Consider the following 23844-nt stretch of genomic DNA (forward strand, 5'->3'; position numbering starts at 1 on the left):
GGCCTCAAAGATCTGGTTCTTATTCGCTGTGTGTGCCACTCTCTGCAGCTTGCTGTAAGTCATGCTTCCAATGACACCATCCCCCGTAGTGTGGAGTACTTGATACGAGAGACTTATAACTGGTTTTCAGTGTCTCCAAAGCGCAGGGAGGCCTACAAGGCCATATATGAGACCATCAACTGTGGGGAGAAACCTTTACAGATAACCAAGGTGTGTGCCACACGTTGGCTCTCCATTGAACCCGTGGTTTCACGGTCACCAAGTCTAAGTAACTAAGTAACTCTTTTGGGTCACTTTTGCCGGTCCCAAGCCCGGATAAAGGAGGAGGGTTGGAATTGTGACATTAAAAAAAACAAGAATTGACAGAAGAAAGTTCATTTGTAGTTCTAAACATATTTAGGGTGTTTTTTACTCACTTTTTGTCTCTCCCACGACATTATTCCTCTCTCCTACAGCGTCCATCACAATTACATGCACATGGCCAATTATGCAAATTATGTGATGACGTCATTTAGCGACTTTTAGCGACTTTTAGGACAGCCAATAGCTACTTTCCTTACTGAGGAGTTGGCAACACTGGTGCCAGGAGGGGAGTCTTCATTTAACACAGTAAATTCATCAGGCTTAAGCCATGTTTCAGTCAGGCCAATCACATCAAGATTATGATCAGTGATTACTTAATTGACCATAACTGCCTTGGAAGTTATGGATCTAACATTAAGTAGCCCTATTTTTAGATGTGAGATATCACAATCTCTTTCAATAATGACAGGAATGGAGGAGGTCTTTATTCCAGTGAGATTGCTAAGGCGAACACCGCCATGTTTAGTTTTGCTCAACCTAGATCAAGGCACAGACACCGTCTCAATGGGGATAGTTGAGGTGACTACACTGACTGTGCTAGAGGCAGACTCCACTAAACTGGCAGGCTGGCTAACAGCCTGCTGCCTGGCCTGCACCCTATCTCATTGTGGAGCTAGAGGAGTTAGAGCCCTGTCTATGTTGGTAGATAAGATGAGAGCACCCCTCCAGCTAGGATGGAGTCCGTCACTCCTCAGCAGGCCAGGCTTGGTCCTGTTTGTGGGTGAGTCCCAGAAAGAGGGACAATTATCTACAAATTCTATATTTTGGGAGGGGCAGAAAACCGTTTTCAACCAGCGATTGAGTTGTGAGACTGCTGTAGAGCTTTTCACTCGCCCTAACTGGGAGGGGGCCAGAGACAATTACTCGACGCCGACATCTTTCTAGCTAATTTACACGCTGAAGCTATGTTGCTCTTGGTGACCTCTGACTGTTTCATCCTAACGTCGTTGGCGCCGACGTGGATAACAATATCCCAATACTCTACACTCGCCAGTTTTAGCCTTAGCCAGCACCATCTTCAGATTAGCCTTTACGTCGGTAGCCCTGCCCCCTGGTAAACGGTGTATGATCGCTGGATGATTATTTTTAAGTCTAATATTGCGGGTAATGGAGTCGCCAATGACTAGAGTTTTCAATTTGTCAGAGCTAATGGTGGGAGGCTTCGGTGGCTCAGACCCCGTAACGGGTGGAGGAGAGACCTGAGAAGGCTCGGCCTCTGACTCCGACTCGTTGCTTAGTGGGGAGAACCGGTTGAAAGTTTATGTCGGCTGAATGAGCGACACCGGTTGAGTATTTATTTCCAGAAGCCTTGAGAAAATTGTCCGCTGCGGGGACTGTGCGAGGAGATTTATACTACTATCTGTACTTCCTGGTGGCACAGATGCTGTTTCATCCTTTCCTACACTTAAATTGCCCTTGCCTAACGATTGCATCTGAAGCTGGGCTTGCAGCACGGCTATCCTCACCATAAGGCGATAGTTTTCCTGTATATAATGAGTTCAGCAACTGCAATTAGATGGCATAGTGTTATTGTGGTCCTCTCTAGCTCAATTGGTTGAGCATGGCGCTTGAAACGCCAGGGTAGTGGGTTCGATCCACGGGACCATCCCATACGTAAAAATGTATGCACACATGACTGTAAGTCTCTTTGGATAAAAGCGTCTGCTAAATATTATATGTTACTACTTAGATTCAGCTGGTGGAGGTCCTGTAGAACAATGTCCAGATAAAGCGTCCGGGGTGAAAAAGTTGAATGAAAAAAGTAGAGCGAGGAAAAATACATATATTTAAAAATAACTAAGACGTTTGTAAAATGTGTTAAATGAAGATTGATTAAAAGTAAAAACCGTCAAGTTTGGCAGGTAGCCAAGCAACAACAAATGATCTAGCATTCTCCACTGTGATTGTGTCTGGTGGATGAGGATACATTTACTGTCTTAGGTTACATAGAGGATAGAAGATGTAGGCTATTGGAAAACCAAGACCATGATGCATGAGTTTGATTTGAATACATATTTATTAGATAAATATTAGGATGTCACGTCATCTAACTACATACAGTTTTTCAAGACTAAAAATCACAATTTTTTTCTGACCAGTTTAGTATATGAAATGACTGTACACAGAATGTACAAAACAAAAAAGACAACTGCCACGTGGTGTGTCAATCACTTCAGATTGTACCTCGGAAGTAATATTTTTTGCCTAATCGTGTAAAAACTGTAAATTTGACAAAATTGTACAAACTGTAAATTTTGTATCAACAATTTTTAGGAACCACTCATGGTTCCCACAATTCCCGATTGGTACCTCAAAATGATATTTATTATTTTGTTGTTGTAGCACCTTTATAAAGTACACAGGTAATAGAGAAATACACAGAAGTTGAATTTTACACAAAGAGAAACAAATGTGTATTTTTTTCCTTTTCCAACGGCCCGTGTTTGAGAATTAGATAATAAAGTATCTTACATAAATGAACAAATGTGGTCAGAGAGAGAGGACTGTGCAGACTAAATCAAACACGGACTCCTTTTCCCACAATTCAACAGTCTCTTCTGACAGGAGGATGCAAACTTTACAAATTCTAAATACACAATGCGCATCATTGACCCGTGTGGGGAAAATGTCTACATTTCTGTAAGTTAATGTGTCTCTATTTGTCATTTACATAATGTACATGCATTCCTTAGACCCTCCAGACCCTTTTATTTCTCTCCTCTTGCATTTAAGTAACGGAGTAGAGAGGGCCGGGGGGATCACACCATCTCCCATTTTCTTTAAATGAAAATACATTGCATCCTCTAACACGCTCCCCTTGTGTCCATTGACTGTACAGCTACAGTTGGGTGTGGAGCCTGAACCTCGGACAAGGCTCAAACCTCTATGTGGAGTATAGAGAGTAATGTTGATAGACCAGACTTCAGCATCATGTCTACACAGATCTACAGACAGACAGGGCAGGGGAGTCAAAATACCTTGCTGTGGCAGTGCATTGTCTTCAACAAACAAACAGACAGACAGACAGACAGACCAAAGGATCATAGGATCAGTTGTATTCAGGTGATTCAACCAGCGTTGGGGATCATTCCTATGTCCTAACAATATCCACCGACTGATCTATAAATTTTCAATTTCATTTAGTAGGCTACATGATCTGATGTAAACCAAATTATGATTATTCTCACAAAGTCACTCAATAGATAAACAAAATAATAACTTAAAATAGGAGAACAATATCAAAAATGCTATGAGAATAATACACATGATGATCTTGTGTTGTACAAGAGGGTTCACAAAAATAAAAAAGAACTCACATTCAATTCCAGAGGGTATTACAATATTTGCAAGTGTCAGAATTATACTTTTGACTTAAACATGGAGGGTAAAGTCACTTTTCCCCAATACATTAGCAAACATATTTAAAGCATATGTTGTCAGGATGACAACCATTTTAAATGATTGTCTTTATAAACCATTGTGGGATCATGTGTGCTCTTCCTTTTTTTTTAAAGATGACAAAATACAGTTTAACAGTAACAAGACAGAAAATGTAGTGCAACCACACATTTATTCAGAATTATTTTTGATGGGTTCCCTAGGAGTATGCTTATAGCATAGATGGCATAGATGTCTTACATTATAGTAGATGGCCAAGCCAACTCCTACAAACTATGGAATAACTTTGGTGATGTATCACGCACAGCAATTTTCCAATGAACAGTCAAAATGGGGGAAAAAAAGTTGGACAATACATTACCATTAACCAAAATCATTCCTTTGCAAGAACATTTTAAATAAAATCATGATGAAAAAAACGCAATGGCTATAAAATAAAAAAGACAATAATCTTTCCCTCTAATCTAGAACAGAGACCATTGGCACACATGCACTTCTTAACACATGGTGGAGCCAAACCTTACAGTATGGTTACAGGAGCAATTGCTGGCCTGTAGAACAGAGGAAGACTCACCTTAAAGAGGGAGAAACAGGCAAACTTTAATATGGCTCTATTACAAGGGGCAAATATATTTTGTAACACTAGATGTGTCTGCCTATAACAGACTAAATAGGGAGTCTTTACTTCTCTTTTCTCTTTTTCTATCGATCTCATCCTCATTCTTTCTCTTGCACACACATGCACACCCACACACATGCACACCCACACACTCTCTCCCACACGCACACAGTTCTCCATCATTCTAACCCAAAACAAATGTATTGGTAAAAGTCCTTTTTGCATAGCCCACATCCCGACATGGCATTGTACTGCAATATCAGGGAAGAGAAACTTTAACAACATTGGACAGGGCGATAGACAGACAGAATAGTTAACAGTGCTGATTCTTCGATAGACTGGGTTGGGCTAGCTAGAAGGTTAGAATCCTCATCCACAGGCCTTGGTCTCTCCTCTCAGTGCTCTGCCTGCGATGTGGTGTGGGGCTCCGTCTGTTGTGCTTCAGTAGAATGGATGGAACGGACCCAGTGCTGACTGACTGACACCACGATGGAAACACACACTGTGAGCTAAGGGTCAGAGGTTATAAGAACACACTGTAGGTCAAAGGTCAGGGGTTAAAGGTTGTGGTCTCAGGGGGTCAGGGCTTGGAAGAACACACATCAAAATAGGATAGATAGAAACACTGGCCTGGACAAAAATATGACTTTTCTTTCCTATTCTTGTATTTTTTTCTTTGTTTTTGTATAAGGGGGGAAATAAGGATGATAAAACAATGCTACAACACTTTTTCCTAAAAGCCCACACAGAGAGTTCGGCCTGTGAGGTCATACGCATAGAACGTGATTAATAGCTGCACAGTTTTCTTTCGATATAATATCACTTAAGGACTAGACAGCCGACATGGCTGTCAACGTGTTGTTGTCGGCCAGAGGAGCTTCGCAGCTCCGCAATCTTTACATGAGGAAGAGTGTGTGTGAGGAAGTGAGGACATGAGTGCATTTCCTTTTCCTGTCTCTTTCACACACAATGTCCACTCCCTGACATCCAGACTGTCATCCTCATCATCATCATCATCTCATGTTCTGACAGATGACCTCATGCCACCTACACGTCTATGCCACATTTGACAAAACATTGTGTGTGTGTGCGTGTGTGTGTGTCTGACGGTGTGTGAACCCGGGTGTGTAGGAGGTGTGACCTGATTGGGGGTTTGAACTTTGAACCCTGGGTCTGAATCACATAGAGAAGTGCACTACACATTGGGTAAGTGCACTAGGGATGTGTCCCCGCTACCAGTCCATATGAGGATGACGGTGTGTCTATGGACTCTATGGAGAGTCCAGCTGGTTGGACACAGAGCCTGTGGTGTGTGTGTGTGTCTGTGGAGAAGGATTTGAGTTCGGCTTGAGGGAGGCGAAGGGTTAATTGTTCTCGAAGAGGGAGAGGAGGTCATCGTTGCTGTTGGAGGGGAGGTCCGGAGGGTCCAGATAGGACAGGAGCTCGTCTGGGTTGGCCAGCTCTGGAAGCAGCTGTAGAGAGAGAGAGACAGAGAGAGGGATGAGGGAGGGAAGGAGGAAGAGTGAGAGAGAGAGAGAGGGAAGGTGGGGGAAAGAGAGAGAGAAAGGGAAGGAGGGAGGGATAGAGAGGAAGAGAGAGAGGGAAGGTAGGAGAGAGAGAGAGAGAGACAGAGTGAGAGCGATAAGGGGAGAGAGGCAAGACATATTGTCATTAGACTTCTCATTTCTATCCAAGACTCTATTTAAACAACTAAAGGTATTAGCATAGCAGCTGACATGCTCCATCAAACCAGAGCTAGGCAATGAGAGAAGCTTTAGCAGACGATGCTAATACTAGCTAGATGATGTTTGCACCTGTTTGCACATGCACCCTAAGCACGATGTCACCATGATGTCACACTTACATCTAGGGAGGGCTCGGGCATGTCACCACTGATTTGACCTTCGATGCCCGAGGAGGGGTTAAAGTTCATATCGCTGTGCGGGTGGCTGTTCTGGCCTTGCTGCAGCTGGGGGGGCGGGGCCTGCTGGCGAGGGGGCTGCAACGATTGGCCGCTGTGATGTAACGACTGCCCTGATTGGCTACCACCGTGATGTAACGACTGGCTGTTGGGGTGAGGAGGTGCGTGCAAGCTCTGCTGTTGCATGGAATTATGGGACTGATCAGTGCTGGAAGGATGAGACATCTGAGGAGGGAGAGAGGGAGGGAGGGAGAGAGACGGAGGGGGAGAAAGAGAGGGAGGGAGAGAAGGAGAGAGTGAGAGACGCAGGGGGAGAGAGATAGGGAAGGCGAGGAAGTAGAATGTGTTTAAAGAAAGCTCTGAGCTGACATGTAGAGGATGACATGAGCAAGGCTGCTAAGAAAAGCTGAACACAATGCCAAAGCTAACCTGATCGAGATCAGTGCTTTTTATGAACTACAAGGTCTTTGACAGGCCTGACAATCATTACAACAAACTATATGAGATGATATACAACAAGTATTTTTATTCCTTTCATATGACATTTGTTGTACCCTGCACCTGGGAAATGTTTGGGTGTGGGTGTACTACTTTTCTATGAGGTTTTTCAGCAACTCTGGTATGAGTGGCCCTGGTGGTTGGTGGTGGAGGTGTAGGAGACTTACAGGGCCGTTGATGCCGTGGCTGAGGGGCTTGTCCTGGGATAGAAGACCCCCGGGGAAGTCTGGGGGGTGGGACAGCTGAGGGGTGTGGATAAAGTCACTCATGGGGGATCCTCCTCCTCTCGGTCCTCCTCCACCACCTCCTCCCCCGCCCGAGGGGTTACCGTGGGGGAAGTCAAAGTTCCCGTGGCCGTGGTAAGTGTTGCCTAGCAGCACAGAAAAACATAAATAAGGGGAGGGGATTCTTAGGTTGTCTTACATACCTTAGTATGACTGTAGTTGCTCTGGATAAGAGTGTCTTCTAAATAACCAACATTTAAAATGTTCAAAATGTATAAAACTGAATTCTGAAATTGGTCTTTACCTGGGCCTCTCGGGCCACCGTACTCCCCTGGGATGCCCCCGGTGCCGACGCCCCCGTGCTGAGCAGGGCCTGATGGGTAATGGGAGGGGCCAGGGCCCAGCTGGGCGATCATCTCCATGACATTGGGCATGGTCATCTGGGAGGGGCTCATGGTCTTGAAGCGTTTGGCCAGTGGTCCATCAGGGTCTTCTTTAATATGGAGGTCAGATTTGATGGGCACCGGCCGCCAGCTACACGATGGGTCAATGTTCACCTCCTCAAACTCCGAACTACGGGAAGAGGAAGGGGACCTTTTTATACAGTCCCATATTTCAAAGGAAGGAGGAAGTGGAAAAGTCCAGTATTACGAAGACACTGTGGTAATAATAATATTGGGAATAGTGGAAATAACATTTAAGCACTACAGGATGAAGACGGGCATTTTTATGGTCCCATATTACATATTAGACACTATAGAAATAATAGTGGGAATACTGGAAAAGAACATGAAGCACTGAAGGTTAATAATAATTATGAGTAATACTATTATTAGTAATAAGGAAGAATAAACATACTTCTGGATGGCGTTGAGGATTCCCCACATGTACTGGTCCACCTCTAGACCCTCTAACAACGCAGTTTTACTGTGAGCAGAGAAAAAGAGAGAGGCATTATTTTAACTAATTCAAAAAAGAGACATAACTTTATTGACAAAACATAGTTTGGAAATGGTCATCACATACTTGCATACAGGACACCTCCACATCCCCCTCTCACAGTTCAGCTGCAGATACGACTCCAGATCAAAACACTGTGGAAGACAAAGCACTTATGAGTCTTCAGGTCTCAGGCAAGGTTACTCATCACATTAGCGTAGTTCACCGAACCACCTGTGCTATAAGGGTCTCAAGTTCTTCCTGGTCTAGGCACATAGTCAGGGAAAACTCGTGGCCCTATCCAGCCATCTACTGTGTGGCCCTGTTTAATATATGTAATATGTGTATAATTTTGCAACCCTACTGTCACAGTAGTTAGAAAACATACCCCTTGTCATCCTACCTGTACGTGTTTGCAGTCATGCCCCCTGGCAGGCAGCTGGATGCGCCTGAAAGTGATTGGGCATTTGAGGGAGACTTTGATGGCGGTCTGCTCAATGCCGTCCTCCCCGTTTAGACTGGTGTTACCCGACGAGGCCACAACGCTGCTGAAGTTCCTCTTAACTGGAGGGAGGGACGGGAGAGGAGGGAGAGGGAGGGAGAGAGAGAGAGAGAGAGAGAGAGAGATTAGAGTTAGATTAGAGTTAGGCATATTCTTGCACTCAAGATTGATGTAAAGGTAGTAAGATAGGGTAAAGCCTATATTAGTATAGTATTAGTATAGTACAATATAATAGTGGTAACATGCTCTTGATGATGCAGTGTTCTGCAGGCAGGAGTCAGAGTTATAGTCAGACACGTAAAGACTATTGCAGTATAGTAGTGCAGTAATAGTAACATACTCTTGGTGATGCAGTGTTCTGCAGGCAGGAGTCTCTTCTTCAGGAGCCCTTGCAGGACGGAGCGGACTGAAGGCCTGTGGACCAGCTGCAGCACAAACAGGTGCGACTGCACATAGAGGGGGGAAAGACATAAATAACATAAAGACATAAATAACATAAAGACATAAATAACATAAAGACATAAATAACATAAAGACATAAAAAACATAAAGACATAAATAACATAAAGACATAAATAACATAAAGACATAAATAACATAAATAACATAAAGACATAAAAAACATAAAGACATAAATAACATAAATAACATAGACATAAATAATATAAAGACATTAATAACATAAAGACATAAATAATATAAATAACAAAGACATTAATAACATAAAAACATAAAGACATAAATAACATAACGACATAAATAACATAGACATAAATAACATAAATAACATAAAGACATAAAACAAAGACATTAATAAAATACAAAAATAAAAACTGGATTATGAACACATCCAGTGTATCCTCTACATACATTTAAAATATCCCTTGTATCTGCATATTCTATTGAATTGTGTACTCACACAGCAGCACGCGGTGACGGTGATCTGGATGGTGTTTCTGCCGGGCTGACACACTTGCTTCAGGTGCAAGGGTTTATGGGACGTCTTGTTGTCGCCCCGTTCGATGGTCAGGGGCGTGGCGTTGACACTGACCTGGAAGGAGGAAGGAGAGTGTGTCTGTGTGTCACGCCCTGACCTTTAATGCCTGTTGTTTCTTGTTGGTTTGGTCAGGGTGTACAGTCTATGTTTGTATATCTATGTTGGCCAGGTGTGGTTCCCAATCAGAGGCAGCTGTCGATCGTTGTCTCTGATTGGGGATCATACTTAGGCAGCCATGTTGCCTACCTATGTTGTGGGATCTTGTTTCTGTGGGTTTGGCTTGTTTGATGTTAGCCTTTAGAACTTCACGTTACGTTGCTTTTGTTGTTTTGTTCGGTGTTTATTCAATAAATGAACATGTACGCATACCACGCTGCACCTTCGTCCAATCCTGTACTCAACGAACGTGACAGAAGATCCCACCACCAACGGACCAAGCAGCGTGAACAGGAGGAGCACACATCATGGACATGGGAGGAGATATTAGACGGAAAAGGATCATGGACGTGGGAGGAGATCCAGGCAGGGATGGATCGCCTTCCTTGGGAGCAGACGGAGGCAGCGAGGGAGATAAAACGGCGACTCAAAAGGTCCCGACCGCTAAGGAAGCCCGAGAGGCAGCCCCAAGATTTTTTTTTGGGGGGGTACACAGGGTGGTTGGCTAAGCAGCAGGAGGCTCGGAGAGACCTGCAGATTAGCACTCTAACAGAAGAGACAACCACCTGCAGGAGGCCCGTAGGGAGAAGGAGTCAATGGTTGCACGGAGAGATGAGCTGGCCAGGCAACAAGAGAAGCTGAGAGAGGAATTAACCCTCCAGCAGCAGAGAGCTCAGTCTTTAGAGCAGAGGTTAGCAGAGCCAACTCCCCGCACTCGCTTTGAGGAGCGTGTGACCATGCAGGCACCAGGCTATGCGCCGGCTTTACGCACTGTGCCGCCAATGCGCCTTCATAGACCGGTAAAGCCCGTGCCTGCTCCTCGCACCAAACCTGTGGTGCGTGTCTCCAGTCCGGCACGGCCCGTACCTGCTCCTTGCACCAAACCAGTGGTGCGTGTCTCCAGTCCGGTACGGCCTGTACCTGCTCCCCGCACCAAACCAGTGGTGCGTGTTGCCAGCCCGGTACGCCCCGTACCTGCTCCCCGTACCAAACTAGTGGTGCGTGTATCCAGTCCTGTACGGCCCGTACCTGCTCCCCGCACTAAACCAGTGGTGCGTGTCGCCAGCCCGGTACGCCCCGTGCCTGCTCCTCGCACCAAACCAGTGGTGCGTGTCTCCAGTCCGGCACGGCCCGTGCCTGCTCCTCGCACCAGACCAGTGGTGCGTGTTCCCAGCCCGGTGCGGCCCATGCCTGTTCCTCGCACCAGACCAGTGGTGCGTGTCCCCAGCCCGGTACGGCTGGTGCCAGAGCAGTCCGCTCTACCGGTGCCTAGTCCAGCTCTGGTCAGCTGCTCCACTTCGGTGCCAGAGCAGTCCGCTCCACCGGGGTCCAGTTCAGCTCCGGTCAGCGGCTCCACTCCAGTGCCAGAGCAGTCCGCTCTACCGGTGCCTAGTCCAGCCCCGGTCAGCTGCTCCAGTCCAGAGCCAGAGCAGTCCGCTCCACCGGGGTCCAGTTCAGCTCCGGTCAGCGGCTCCACTCCAGAACCAGAAGTCAACCCCTCTCCAGGGTCAGGGCCTCCCACACCAGGGTCCAGACAGGGCTTGGTGCTTCGCGGGGGGATTGCCGGTCCAGGCCCAGACGTCAGCCCCTCTCCAGGGTCAGGGCCTCCCACACCAGGGTCCAGACAGGGCTTGGTGCTTCGCGGGGGGATTGCCGGTCCAGGCCCAGACGTCAGCCCCTCTCCAGGGTCGGGGCATCCCACACCAGGGTCCAGACAGGGCTTGGTGCATCGTGGGGGGATTGCCGGATCAGGCCCAGACGTCAGCCCCTCTCCAGGGTCGGGGCCTCCCACACCAGGGTCCAGACAGGGCTTGGTGCATCGTGGGAGGACTGAGAGGGGAAGCATCGCGCCGGGGGTGCAACGGGGAGGCAGTAAGGGAGAGGACGTCACGCCCGGAGCCGGAGCCACCACCGAGGCTAGATGCCCACCCGGACCCTCCCCTGTTAAGTTAGGTTTTGCGGCCGGAGTCCGCACCTTTGGGGGGGTACTGTCACGCCCTGACCTTTAATGCCTGTTGTTTCTTGTTGGTTTGGTCAGGGTGTACAGTCTATGTTTGTATATCTATGTTGGCCGGGTGTGGTTCCCAATCAGAGGCAGCTGTCGATCGTTGTCTCTGATTGGGGAATCATACTTAGGTAGCCATGTTGCCTACCTATGTTGTGGGATCTTGGTTCTGTGGGTTTGGCTTGTTTGATGTTAGCCTTTAGAACTTCACGTTACGTTGCTTTTGTTGTTTTGTTCTGTGTTTATTCAATAAACTAACATGTATGCATACCATGCTGCACCTTGGTCCAATTCTGTACTCAACGAACGTGACACTGTGTGTGTGTGTATCTGTATGCATGCTGCATGCGTGCGTGCGTGCGTGCGTGCGTGTGCTGACCTGGACGGAGGCGGGCCAGTTGGTGTTCATCTGTCGGTCCTCATGGTGGTAACACTTGAATTGCAGCTCCAGGTCTGACCTAGAGGGGGCAAAGAGCAAAGGGCAGAGGTCAATACAGTCAAATACATTACATTTAAATTTTAGTCATTTAGCAGATACAAAACAGTTTTTCCTAATCCGCTCCTCTGGGACACCCAGCCAGGACAGCACAGTTTTGTTCCAGCCCAGCACTAGCACACCTTATTCAGTTGGTCAAGGGTTTGGTAATAAGCTTAGTTGAAAGTTCTTTAAATGATCAGGACTGCTATTGGTCAATATTTTCCATGGAATGCAAACATGGCAACATTTTTGTGGTGGTACAGAAATAGAATAAGACTTGAGTCTCACCTCCACATGTCTCTGTATCTCACCTCCACATATCTCTGTATCTCACCTCCACATGTCTGTATCTCACCTCCACATGTCTCTGTATCTCACCTCCACATGTCTCTGTATCTCACCTCCACATGTCTCTGTATCTCACCTCCACATGTCTCTGTATCTCACCTCCACATGTCTCTGTATCTCACCTCCACATGTCTCTGTATCTCACCTCCACATGTCTCTGTATCTCACCTCCACATGTCTCTGTATCTCACCTCCACATGAGGGTCTGGTGTAGGAACGGTCGCAGGTGTATGTGTCTGTGTGTGTGTCTGTCTGTGTGTCTGTCTGTCTCTGTATCTCACCTCCACATGAGGGTCTGGTGTAGCAACGGTCGCAGGTGTATGTGTCTGTGTGTTTGTCTGTCTGTGTGTCTGTCTGTCTCTGTATCTCACCTCCACATGAGGGTCTGGTGTAGCAACGGTCGCAGGTGTATGTGTCTGTGTGTGTGTGTCTGTCTGTGTGTCTGTCTGTCTCTGTATCTCACCTCCACATGAGGGTCTGGTGTAGCAACGGTCGCAGGTGTATGTGTCTGTGTGTGTGTCTGTCTGTCTCTGTATCTCACCTCCACATGAGGGTCTGGTGTAGCAACGGTCGCAGGTGTATGTGTCTGTGTGTGTGTCTGTCTGTGTGTCTGTCTGTCTTTGTATCTCACCTCCACATGAGGGTCTGGTGTAGCAACGGTCGCAGGTGTATGTGTCTGTGTGTGTGTCTGTCTGTGTGTCTGTCTGTGTCTGTATCTCACCTCCACATGAGGGTCTGGTGTACCGACGGTCGTAGGTGTATGTGTCTGTGTGTGTGTCTGTCTGTGTCTGTCTGTGTGTCTGTCTGTCTCTGTATCTCACCTCCACATGAGGGTCTGGTGTACCGACGGTCGTAGGTGGTAGACGTGGTTACTGACGGCGAGGTTGTGTTCCAACCGGAAAGGTTCCAACACCACACCGTCCCGGACCGGAAAGGTCAACCGCAGCTCATCGTTGGGATTGGCTGATGGGAGCGGAGAGACAGGACAGGAAGATAGGACGTCAGCTTTCCTTTTAACTGTATCTGTGGTAGTGGGGTAAGAATTGTATACTGGTTTATTAACAGTCACACATACAGAAAACTGGCTGGGGCACCGGGATATCACTGTGGGGTATTACCCTAACTAACACATGGCTGTAGAATCCTATGGTTATACGCTATAGGAGTCAACTACAGTACAGCCATGTACAGTAAATGTGATATTTCAGTACTTAATTTTTTATACATTTGCAAAAATGTATAAAAAATAGTTTTTGCTTTGTCATTATTGGGTATTTAGAAGCCACTTGGACCTAGACTTGGCGCTCCGGTACCGCTACCGCACGGCAAGAGGCTTCTAAACAGCTTCTACCCCCAAGCCATTAGACTCCTGAACATCTAATCAAATGGCTACCCAGACTATTTGCATTGCCCCCCCACCCCTCTTTTACGCTGCTGCTACTCTCTGTTTATTATCTATGCATAGTCACTTTAAGACATTTTTTAAAAACTTTTTAAAAATTGATTATTTGTTTATTCTTTCTTAAAACTGCATTGTTCGTTAAGGGCTTGTAAATTAGCATTTCACTGTAAGGTCTACACCTGTTGTATTCGGCGCATGTGACAAATAACATTTGATTTGATTTGATTTGATATTGTGTGTAGATTGATGAGGGGAAAAAACTATTGAATCCATTTTAGAATAAGGCTGTAACGTAATAAAATGTGGAAAAAGTGAAGGGGTCTGAATACTTTCCGAATGCACTGTATCAGGGCAGAATGTAGTAGTGATCAGGGTTGGGCTCAATTCCATTTAATTTCCAGTCAAATTCCAATTCCAACTTTTCCCAATTGAAAAGCAAAGCAGAGAATTGGAATTTTAGTGTACTTCCTGAATTGACTGGAATTGAAATGGAATTGACCCCAACCCTGGTAGTTATGTAGTGAAGTAGTCGTGTCTCAATGGCTTTGTATCTCATGAAAATGAAATAAAACCATACATGTACTGCTAATACTTTGTTGTGCAGGCATTGCTATATTTTCAGCCAAAGGTATCGAAAGAGTTACTGACGGATTGGAATAGCTCTGCTGTACTGTCTGTAGACTAGCCACTGTGTGTGTGTGTGTGTGTGTGTATGTGTGTGTGTTGTGTGCGAGCATGCATACATACTTACATACGTGCATATGTGTGCGTGCATGCATGCATCCATGTGTGGATGCTCCAGTGTAAGTACTCACTGGGAGGTGGCAGCGCTGCCATATTTGGTTTCATGTCAGGCGGGAACGGGGGCTTGACATCCTGGTTGGGCGAGAGGTATGGGACCATACTGCTTCCGGGGGTCATTGGGGGAGTGGGGTTACCAGGCACCGGGGAGTGGGGGTAGTTAACTGGCCTGGGGGCCTGCAGAGAGGGAGAGAGGTAAAGAGAGAGGGGGAGGGAGGGGAAAAAAGGAGAGGGGGAGAGAGAGAGGAAGAAGAGTGATACATACGGGTTAAAGAAAAACCATGAGAGAGAGAGAATTAAAATAACTCTGTTGGCAGTTCAATTGCTTAGACAAAGGATAAAAAAGGAGAGTACATACCCCGTTGCCTTGGCTATATGAGTATCCACCTCTAGGTAAGTTGCTGTTCTGACCATTGAATGGCTCTTGCTGTGAATGAAACAGACATCAATGGTTAAATGTACAATGGGAGCAGGTGTAAATGGTAAAATGGTTATGTTACTGTGAGGGGAGGTCTAGAGCTTACAGGTAGATAGGGAGTGTTAGTGTGAGGGAGCTCTCACCCTATAGTACTGCCCCATGGGCATTCCTTGCGGGTGGTACTGGCCTTGCCCCTGCCCCCCAGGCATCCTCTGGCCGGGGTAGTTTGGGGAAGGCATCGGTCTGGATGGGTTAGAGGTAGGGTACTGACTCTGCTGGGGAGGGAACTGACCGTTAGGACCATACTGCTGACCCCCGTAGTTTGGCTGTAGAGAGAGAGAGAGAGAGAGAGAGAGAGAGAGAGAGAGAGAGAGAGAGAGAGAGAGAGAGAGAGAGAGAGAGAGAGAGAGAGAGAGAGAGAGAGAGAGAGAGAGAGAGAGAGAGAGAGAGAGAGAGAGAGAGAGAGAGAGAGAGAGAGAGAGAGAGAGAGAGAGAGAGAGAGAGAGAGAGAGAGAGAGAGAGAGAGAGAGAGAGAATCAATCAACAACTTAATTAATCTATCAACATTTGTGAGAAACGCATGAACTGCATGTGGGGAGGTACTATGACAATATAATACTCAAAGGAAAAATACACACACACACACACACACACACCATCCAACTCACCTCTCCAGGATAGGGCCTCTTCATGCCCTGAACAGGCATGGCCTGCCTGGGGCCACCAGGTCCTCCGTAGCCCTGCTGGGGCATCCTCTGGCCATGGGCCCCAAAAGGCCCCATGCCTGGGGCTTGAGTTTGGTTCATGCCCATGGGAGGCCCACCCATGCTCGGGTTGTTCATGGCCTGGCCCATGCTGCCTGGGTTCATGCCTCCAGGGGGCCCTCTGGGGCCGGGCTGGTTCATGAACTGGTTGTTGTAGGCCTGGCCTGGGCCCATCTGGAAGGAGGAACACATCTGGAGGAAAAATAAAGGTGGAAGAAAGGATGAAGAGTTACAGTTAAGTAGGAAGCTGCAGGTTTGACTCCATGGTTTTAGTGTATATAGTGTATATAGTGTGTAATGTATGTAGTTGTACCTGGTTTTCCTCAGGCCCAAAACAAGATATTATAAGTTATTATGGCAATGGTGTGTGTGTGTGTTTGTATGCATGTTATGATAACTGTGTTTGTACGTGCCGTGATGTGTCCGTACCTGTCCATACTGGTTCATCTCTTTGTTCTGGGTCTCCTGCTGCATGGCTGCCACGGTAGCGGTTGCCGTGGCGGTTGCCGTAGCAGCGGCGGCGGCAACAGCGGCAGCAGCAGCAGCAGCTGCTGGTTGGGTGAAGTCGCCAGGCTGGCGGGAGTGTTGGGGCATGCCCATCCCCCCTGGGGGAGTGTTAGGACCACCTGGGTAACTATATAACGGCAACAATATGAATTAGAGCTGTGTATACTGTACAGTATGTGTTAAAAGCATAGAGTAAGAGTGAGATAGAGAATGTGTCAGTTTTAACTTCATTCATGTGTGTGTATGACCTCTTACCTCCCGCTGTAGCTCCCTCCACCGGGATATCCTTGCCTGCCATACATCCCCTGCTGCATGTAGCCCTGACCCTGGCCTCCCTTGGTCGGGAACTGCTGCTGCTGGCCGGGGAACTGGGGGGAGTTGAGGCCTGCCGGACCCCCAGACATACCCTGGCCCATGGGGTTACCTCCTGGGTTCATATGGCTGGAGCTGTTGGCCAAAACCTGGGTGAAGAAAGGTCATATGTAAAAAAAAAAAAAAAAAAAAAAAAGGTCTAACAACTGATCCTTGATATAGTTTTTGATTAGACACAGCAAACAGGGTTATGTCAACCACAGAGATCCTAATATGTCATTATATGATGTCAACTCACTGTGTGGGACTTCAACAAGAGATCTTTGATATAGGTCTAGCTTTTGGTGATACACACACAGCAAACCATATTTCAACCAACATCAAAATTCCAATAAACCCCTAGCCTCTAGTCCCTGGGACATTTTGTCAATCTGAGAGGAATGGCTAGGTAAAAGCAATATGGTGATGATTCCACCAGGTCCAATCAGAGGGCAAAATGGAGCTACCACCATATTACTTATACCTATCCAATCATCTCAGATCTACACAGGTGCCTAAGGAGATTTGTGATTCAGGGTCTGTCTTCGGTAGTTCAATTACTAGACTCAATACAAAGGTATAAGAGTGTGTGTTGTGTGTCGAAAACATCAAATAGTGTGTACTGAAGTGTGTGTGGGTGTGTGTTGTGTGTCTCACCTGACTCTGTGATGTGTTGGTCACACCCCACACCGTGGTAACAACGGACAATGACCCTGGGGGCTGGTTGGTGTTCTGTTGCCATGGGACAGAGTCGTAGGCAAATGACCCATCCCTACAGAACAAATACGAACACACACATTAACCCAGAGATAGGCAATATGGACAAAAATCCATACCGCGATAAATTGCCTGAATTGATGTGATAATGATAAATAGAACGATACGTTTATAACATTAATGTGCACCACATTTTTTTGTAATGATCCTTTAAAGCCCCCCAGTCAAAAACCTGATTTTCTTGTGTTTTATATATATTTCCACACTATGAGGTGGAGTAATACTGTGAAATTGTGAAAATTATGATAATTCCCTTTTAGTGTAAGAGCTGTTTGAAAAGACCGCCTGAAATTTCAGCCTGTTTTGGTGGGATGGAATTTTGGCCATTGAAATAGGAATTAGAATCCTTAATAGGATTTGGCATTCCATGGTGACATCACCAAGCAGTAAATTAGTTAATAGACCAATAAGAAAGAAAGTTCCAAACCTCTCTTCCAATAACAGGTAATTGTCAGTTTTCCCCTCCCACTTAGACCACATCCAGATAGTCCTAGCAAAATTATTGCTTGGGAAATTGCTCTTTGCTAAGAAGCTATTTTTGTTTATTATCATTGACCATTTTAATGGAAAACAATCACAGTAAGGTACTTGATTGTTATCCTGAAAATTATTTGATATTGAGATGAAAACAGCTGCATTGGACCTTTAAACTACTAGTACTAGTTTGATGGTTGTAGCCATCGATTGTCCAATTAACAATCACCCATATTAGCAAACTTATTTCATTTAAATCTTCAAATTTTTCTAGTATAGGCTATTTATCGTTATGAACGATATCAGCAAAATGCCTGCGATAAGTGATCGGTATCGATCATTTTCGGTTTATCGTCCCAGCTCTACATTAACCTATCACTTCAGAATACACACACGCACACGCACGCACACACACATACACACACATAGACCCTGTCATCACTGCAGGGCAGATACAAACACATACTAATGTGACAGCCGTGGATTTCATTTGGCCAAGTACGTAACACAACAGAGGATTGCATATCCACCCAGAAATGTGAAATGTGCTCATAATCCTTGGAAACCTTCGGCCATGTACACTATCCGTCAAAAGTTTTAGAACACCTACTCATTCAAGGGTTTTCCTTTATTTTTACTATTTTCTACATTGTAGAATAATAGTGAAGACATCAAAACTATGAAAACACATATGGACCAAAAACCAAAAAAGTGTTAAACAAATCAAAATATATTTTCAAAAGATATCTTAAAATAGCCACCCTTTGCCTTGATGACAGCTTTGCACACTCTTGGCATTCTCTCAACCAGCTTCATGAGGTAGTCACCTGGAATGCATTTCAATTAACAGGTGTGCCTTCTTAAAAGTTAATTAATGCGTTTGAGCCAATCAGTTGTGTTGTGACAAGGTAGGGGGGATATACAGAAGGTAGCCCTATTTGGTAAAAGACCAAGTCCATATTATGGCAAGAACAATTATAGCAAGAAAAGCTCAAATAAGCAAAGAGAAACGACAGTCCATCACTACTTTAAGACATGAAAGTCAGTCAATACGGAACATTTCAAGAACTTTGAAAGTTTCTTTAAGTGCAGTCGCAAAAACCATCAAGCGCTATGATGAAACTGGCTCTCATGAGGACCACGACAGGATTGGAAGACCCAGAGTTACCTCTGCTGCAGAGGATAAGTTCATTAGAGTTACCAGCCTCAGAAATTGCAGCCCAAATAAATGCTTCACAGAGTTCAAGTAACAGACACATCTCAACATCAACTTTTCAGAGGGGACTGTGTGAATCAGGCCTTCATGGTCGAATTGCTACAAAGAAACCACTACTAAAGGACACCAATAATAAGAAGAGAACTGCTTGGGCCAAGAAACACGAGCAATGGACATTAGACCGGTGGAAACTTGTCCTTTGGTCTGGAGTCCAAATTGGAGATTTTTGGTTCCAACCGCAGTGGCTTTGTGAGACACAGTGTTGGTGAACGGATGATCTCTGCATGTGTATTTCCCACCGTGAAGCATGGAGGAGGAGGTGTTATGGTGTGAGGGTGCTTTGCTGGTGACACTGTCTGTGATTTATTTAGAATTCAAGGCACACTTAACCAGCATGGCTACCACAGCATTCTGCAGCGATAGACCATCCCATCTGTTTTGGGCTTATTGGGACTATCATTTGTTTTTCAACAGGACAATGACCCAACACACCTCCAGGCTGTGCAAGGGCTATTTTACCAAGAAGGAGAGCAATGGAGTGCTGCATCAGTTGACCTGGCCTCCACAACTCCCCAACCTCAACCAAATTGAGATGGTTTGGGATGAGTCGGACCGCAGAGTGAAGGAAAAGCAGCCAACAAGTGCTCAGCATATGTGGGAACTCCTTCAAGACTGTTGGAAAAGCATTCCAGGTGAAGCTGGTTGAGGGAATGCCAAGAGTGTGCAAAGCTGTCATCAAGGCAAAGGGTGGCTATTTGAAGAATCTCAAATATAAAATATATTTTGACTTGTTTAACACTTTTTTGTTACTACATGATTCCGTGTGTTATTTCATAGTTTGTTGTCTTCACTATTATTCTACAATGTAGAAAATAGTGAAAATAAAGAGAAACCCTTGAATGAGTAGGTGTTCTAAAACTTTTGACCAGTAGTGTATATGTTATTTCGAATATTTGGCATTAAAACTCCAAACAAATCGGAGGCTAGAATATGAATAACTGGAACATTATGAATAAACAAACTAAACTCTACGGGGAGAAACAGACAGTGATGTATCAGGGAAGTAAGGGATGTTTTTGGAGAGGAGTGTGTTTTCACACATAGCTGTGGTGTTGGAAGGGACCCGATATACTAGTATCTTCAAGGAGTAGAACACTTCCCAAGATGCTCGGCGTAGAGCAGACTTGTGGCAGCCAGGTTTGGAATTGGGGCGAGAATGGAATGTTCTGCTAAACATTACTTCACTGCAGCCCACTCCCTCCGTTTGTGTGTGCATTTGTGCGTGTGTACGTGCCTGTGTGTGTGTATTAGTGATGGGGGGAAAAAATCGATACAGTTACAACATCGGGATATTATTTTTGACGATATATAGTATCATTTTGACAATATCGCAATATTATTTTTGCGCTAGTTGGCTGTACCTGCACCAAAACTCCAGTATTTTTCCTTCATAGCTTGTTCTCCATCTTCTTTTTAAATAAGGAGCCAATTTGTTTTCAGCACTTTAATTTCCATGACTGATAAGAACTTCTTTTCTCATGGCTCTCTCTTGTCCCTCTGCAGCAGACATATTGTGAGCAATATGTTTGGAATATCGAATTGCAATAAAATCACAGTATCGAATCACAAATACACATAGAATCATGAGAATCGCAATACATAAGTATCGTGATAATATCGTTTCGTGAGGTCCTTGGCAATTCCCAGTCCTAGAATGTATGTGTGTCCTTATCCTCCAAGCTAGCTCTGCTAAGCTTGTCTTAGCTCACTTTCATGAAGAGAAAAACTCAGTACATGTATTTATTTGAGAAGGGACTGGGAGGAGGATATTCTAGGTTAAATGCAACATAGGGCATGATTTATATAGCCTACTTTGAGGGGGGAGAGGTGGGAGGAAACAGAGATTTAGGTCAACATTGTTTAAGTTAACATGAACGATCCAGTTTAAACCAGGGAACCAATGAAGGAGTGTGTGTTTAAATTACATGTGCTCACAGCTGTTGTGTAAGTGAAAATGAAAGTGACAATGTCTCCATTTGTGTTAAACAGAAAACATGTACAGTAAAGTACACACTGACAGACGGACGGACGGGGACACACAAACACACACTGACCCATGTGAGAGTCCTCCGGGGGGTTTCATGGTGTTTATGCTGGGCTGCATGGGGACTTTGCCCTGCGGGGGCTCGTTCTGTCTGCTCTTCTGGTGACGCAACAGCAGGAGGCGACCCAGCTCCTCGCACCACGATGACAGCAGGGCTACGGGAAAGAAACACACACACACACACACACACTCATGTGTCAGTCTAATAACGTAGGAAACACACACACAGGTCGGTCTACACATACAACTTCAAACTTTAACTAGTCTGTCGGTCTGCTAAAACAGTCTCTGGTATGTCTCCAGTATGTCAGTTTGAAGTAAGTCAGTTTCTATTACCAAACATGGGATCCTATGATATTGTTTTCCTGACTACTTCAGCAACATGATTTGGACTCTCTGAATGTCTCCACAGCCACTTCTGCCATCAGAAAAACAAACAAACAATTGCCCATCAAAATTCCTTGATCAAAAATATCTCACTTGATTAATCAACTATCTGACTATGTTCTGCCCACTACATTTGAGTGCTGCCTCTCGCTCTTCAAGTTGGACTGCAGTTCTGCCTCCTGCCATATTGAGGCACCCTAACACAGTAATCCCAGCCTGTCTGTTGCTGTCTGTCTGCAAGTGTAGATCTCAGTGACTGATGGAATGAATCACACAGTGTTTATCTGCAGTACATCAGCTCTGATCCCTCTAGAAGAGAGTCCCCTGGCTTTCTGAAGAGGACGGGTAAATTGCAGAGCGAGAGAGCGAGAGGGGGAGGGGGAGAGAGATGGGGAAAGATAGAGAGAGAGAGAGAGAGAGAGAGAGAGAGAGAGAGAGAGAGAGAGAGAGAGAGAGAGAGAGAGAGAAGGGAGATGGTTATGGAGAGAGAGAGAGAGAGGGAGATGGATATGGAGAGAGAGAGCGTATACCCATCCTCTCCCCTCCTTTCCTCGCCTCCTCCTTTCCCTCCTCTTTCTTTCACCCCCTCTTCCTACCCTCCACTCGACCCCAATGACTAATCAGAATGCTCAGCGTCCTCAGTCATTTTCAATGCAGGTAACTGTCTGCTGCACCATGCAGGCAGGCAAATATCATTATGAATGGTGTATGATGTACTGTACATAAGAAGAGTTATTGACTTAATGTCTAACATCTTAACACAGAAAATAAGCTCAAAAGGTGTTTGAGATCGAACAGCAAAGCCTTAATTGAGCCATATGACACAAATGTCTGCTTAATGTCTGCTAAAATGACAAAAAAAAAAAAAAAAAAAAATGTATAAAGGAGGGGAGAGAGAAGAGAATAGAAGAGAAGAAATGAGAAGAGGATAGTTGACCACAGCAGAGCAGACTGAGCCACACTGAGCCAATCTCTGAGCAGACAGTCTCAGGCTCCCAGCAGGTTGCTGCCAGAGCCAGAGGGAGGAGAGACTCAGCCCTCCTACTTAAAGTGGAATTATTCCACCCTGCCATTACAGAGAGCTTATCTCCCCACTTAATCACCACCTCCGTCCTCCCTCCATACGCCCAGCCTGTCGTAAGACGTGGCAAACTGCTATTTACACCCATAGAGTTCTGGTCAAAAGTAGTCACGCAAGGGTTAAGTACTCTGCTAGTCCCCCCCACCCTAACCCTAACCCCCCCCCCTCTCTCTCTCTCTCTGTCACTCAGTCTCTCTGTCACTCAGTCTCTCTTTCACTCTTTCTTTCTCTCTCTGCTCTACAGTAATTAGCATTGGGAGTTTCCTTGTAATGGAGGACTTGCCCTCTATCATTAGTTAATGGAAACAGCAGCCTGTTGCCCCGGGTTACACTTCCTGCTGTTCACACAGGATGGATGACTCAGGTGATTTAGCTAGTGGATAGTCTCCTCTTCTACACTTAAAGGTACATGACGACATCATTATATCTTTCTCTCTGCTGTTGACACTGCAATATCTCAGCACTTCTGTATAATAAACAGCAAGTTTAAAAGACCATACCACACATTTCCACTGAACTTACAGTATGGATGAATGCAGAAAGCAGTGATGTCACAGACTAGTCTATATTACAGGCTTGACTGTGCAGCCCACATTACTCACAACACTCTGATATAGACACACATGCAGATCAGCTCACGTACACTACAGATAGAGGTAGTACTATATAGTACACACAGATATGAGACAGTACACTTTCTCAGAACATGGAAACCGTACATTGGACGTCTATACACGCATTGTCAGAAGCCTATACACATACAATGTGTGATACAAGACAAAAATAAGCTATTTCTATAAAATCATAATCTATATAAGCTCCAGCCAGTATGCTGTGTAATGTGGGCAGGATAATGTATGCAAAATAAGAAATATGGAGAGGGTATCAAATCCTCTTGAAATCAAAAGGCGGCATCCCAAATGGAACCCTATTCCCTATGTAGTGCACTCCTTTTGACCAGAGCCCTATGGGCCCTGGTCAAAAGAAGTGCCCTTAAAAGAAAATCGGGTGCCATTTGGGATGTAGACAAAGTCATGCTTCTGCAAAACCGTAATGGAACCCATTTAGCAGCCAATGATATCCTTCCCAGCTAATGACCCCCCCTCCACTCCA

General features: G+C 45.5%; 2 protein-coding genes across 2 annotated transcripts in view; one reads left to right on the forward strand and one right to left on the reverse strand.

Annotated features, from left to right (window-relative positions):
- The window catches only part of LOC311134805 (sodium/calcium exchanger 1-like), a gene marked incomplete at both ends in the record, with an annotated part of 795938 nt that overhangs the window by 692879 nt on the left and 79215 nt on the right, over positions 1 to 23844 (forward strand). The window lies entirely within an intron of this gene.
- Positions 2362 to 23844, reverse strand: part of LOC311116353 (zinc finger MIZ domain-containing protein 1-like) — a gene marked incomplete at its 5' end in the record, with an annotated part of 43808 nt that continues 22325 nt past the window's right edge. Inside the window, 19 exons of the mRNA XM_084157404.1 lie at positions 2362 to 5853; positions 6246 to 6527; positions 6968 to 7170; positions 7329 to 7597; positions 7883 to 7951; positions 8051 to 8118; positions 8367 to 8527; positions 8806 to 8911; positions 9385 to 9516; positions 12003 to 12081; positions 13271 to 13412; positions 14667 to 14829; positions 15011 to 15079; positions 15214 to 15396; positions 15739 to 16026; positions 16264 to 16468; positions 16597 to 16802; positions 17350 to 17464; positions 21274 to 21418. Of these exons, the coding sequence (XP_084013530.1) occupies positions 5746 to 5853; positions 6246 to 6527; positions 6968 to 7170; positions 7329 to 7597; positions 7883 to 7951; positions 8051 to 8118; positions 8367 to 8527; positions 8806 to 8911; positions 9385 to 9516; positions 12003 to 12081; positions 13271 to 13412; positions 14667 to 14829; positions 15011 to 15079; positions 15214 to 15396; positions 15739 to 16026; positions 16264 to 16468; positions 16597 to 16802; positions 17350 to 17464; positions 21274 to 21418 (2993 nt within the window). The 3' untranslated portion in view covers positions 2362 to 5745. The remainder of the gene's footprint in view (positions 5854 to 6245; positions 6528 to 6967; positions 7171 to 7328; positions 7598 to 7882; positions 7952 to 8050; positions 8119 to 8366; positions 8528 to 8805; positions 8912 to 9384; positions 9517 to 12002; positions 12082 to 13270; positions 13413 to 14666; positions 14830 to 15010; positions 15080 to 15213; positions 15397 to 15738; positions 16027 to 16263; positions 16469 to 16596; positions 16803 to 17349; positions 17465 to 21273; positions 21419 to 23844) is intronic.

Source organism: Coregonus lavaretus (genome assembly GCF_964263955.1).
Source record: "Coregonus lavaretus genome assembly, chromosome: 1".
NCBI classification, from domain to species: Eukaryota; Metazoa; Chordata; class Actinopteri; order Salmoniformes; family Salmonidae; genus Coregonus; species Coregonus lavaretus.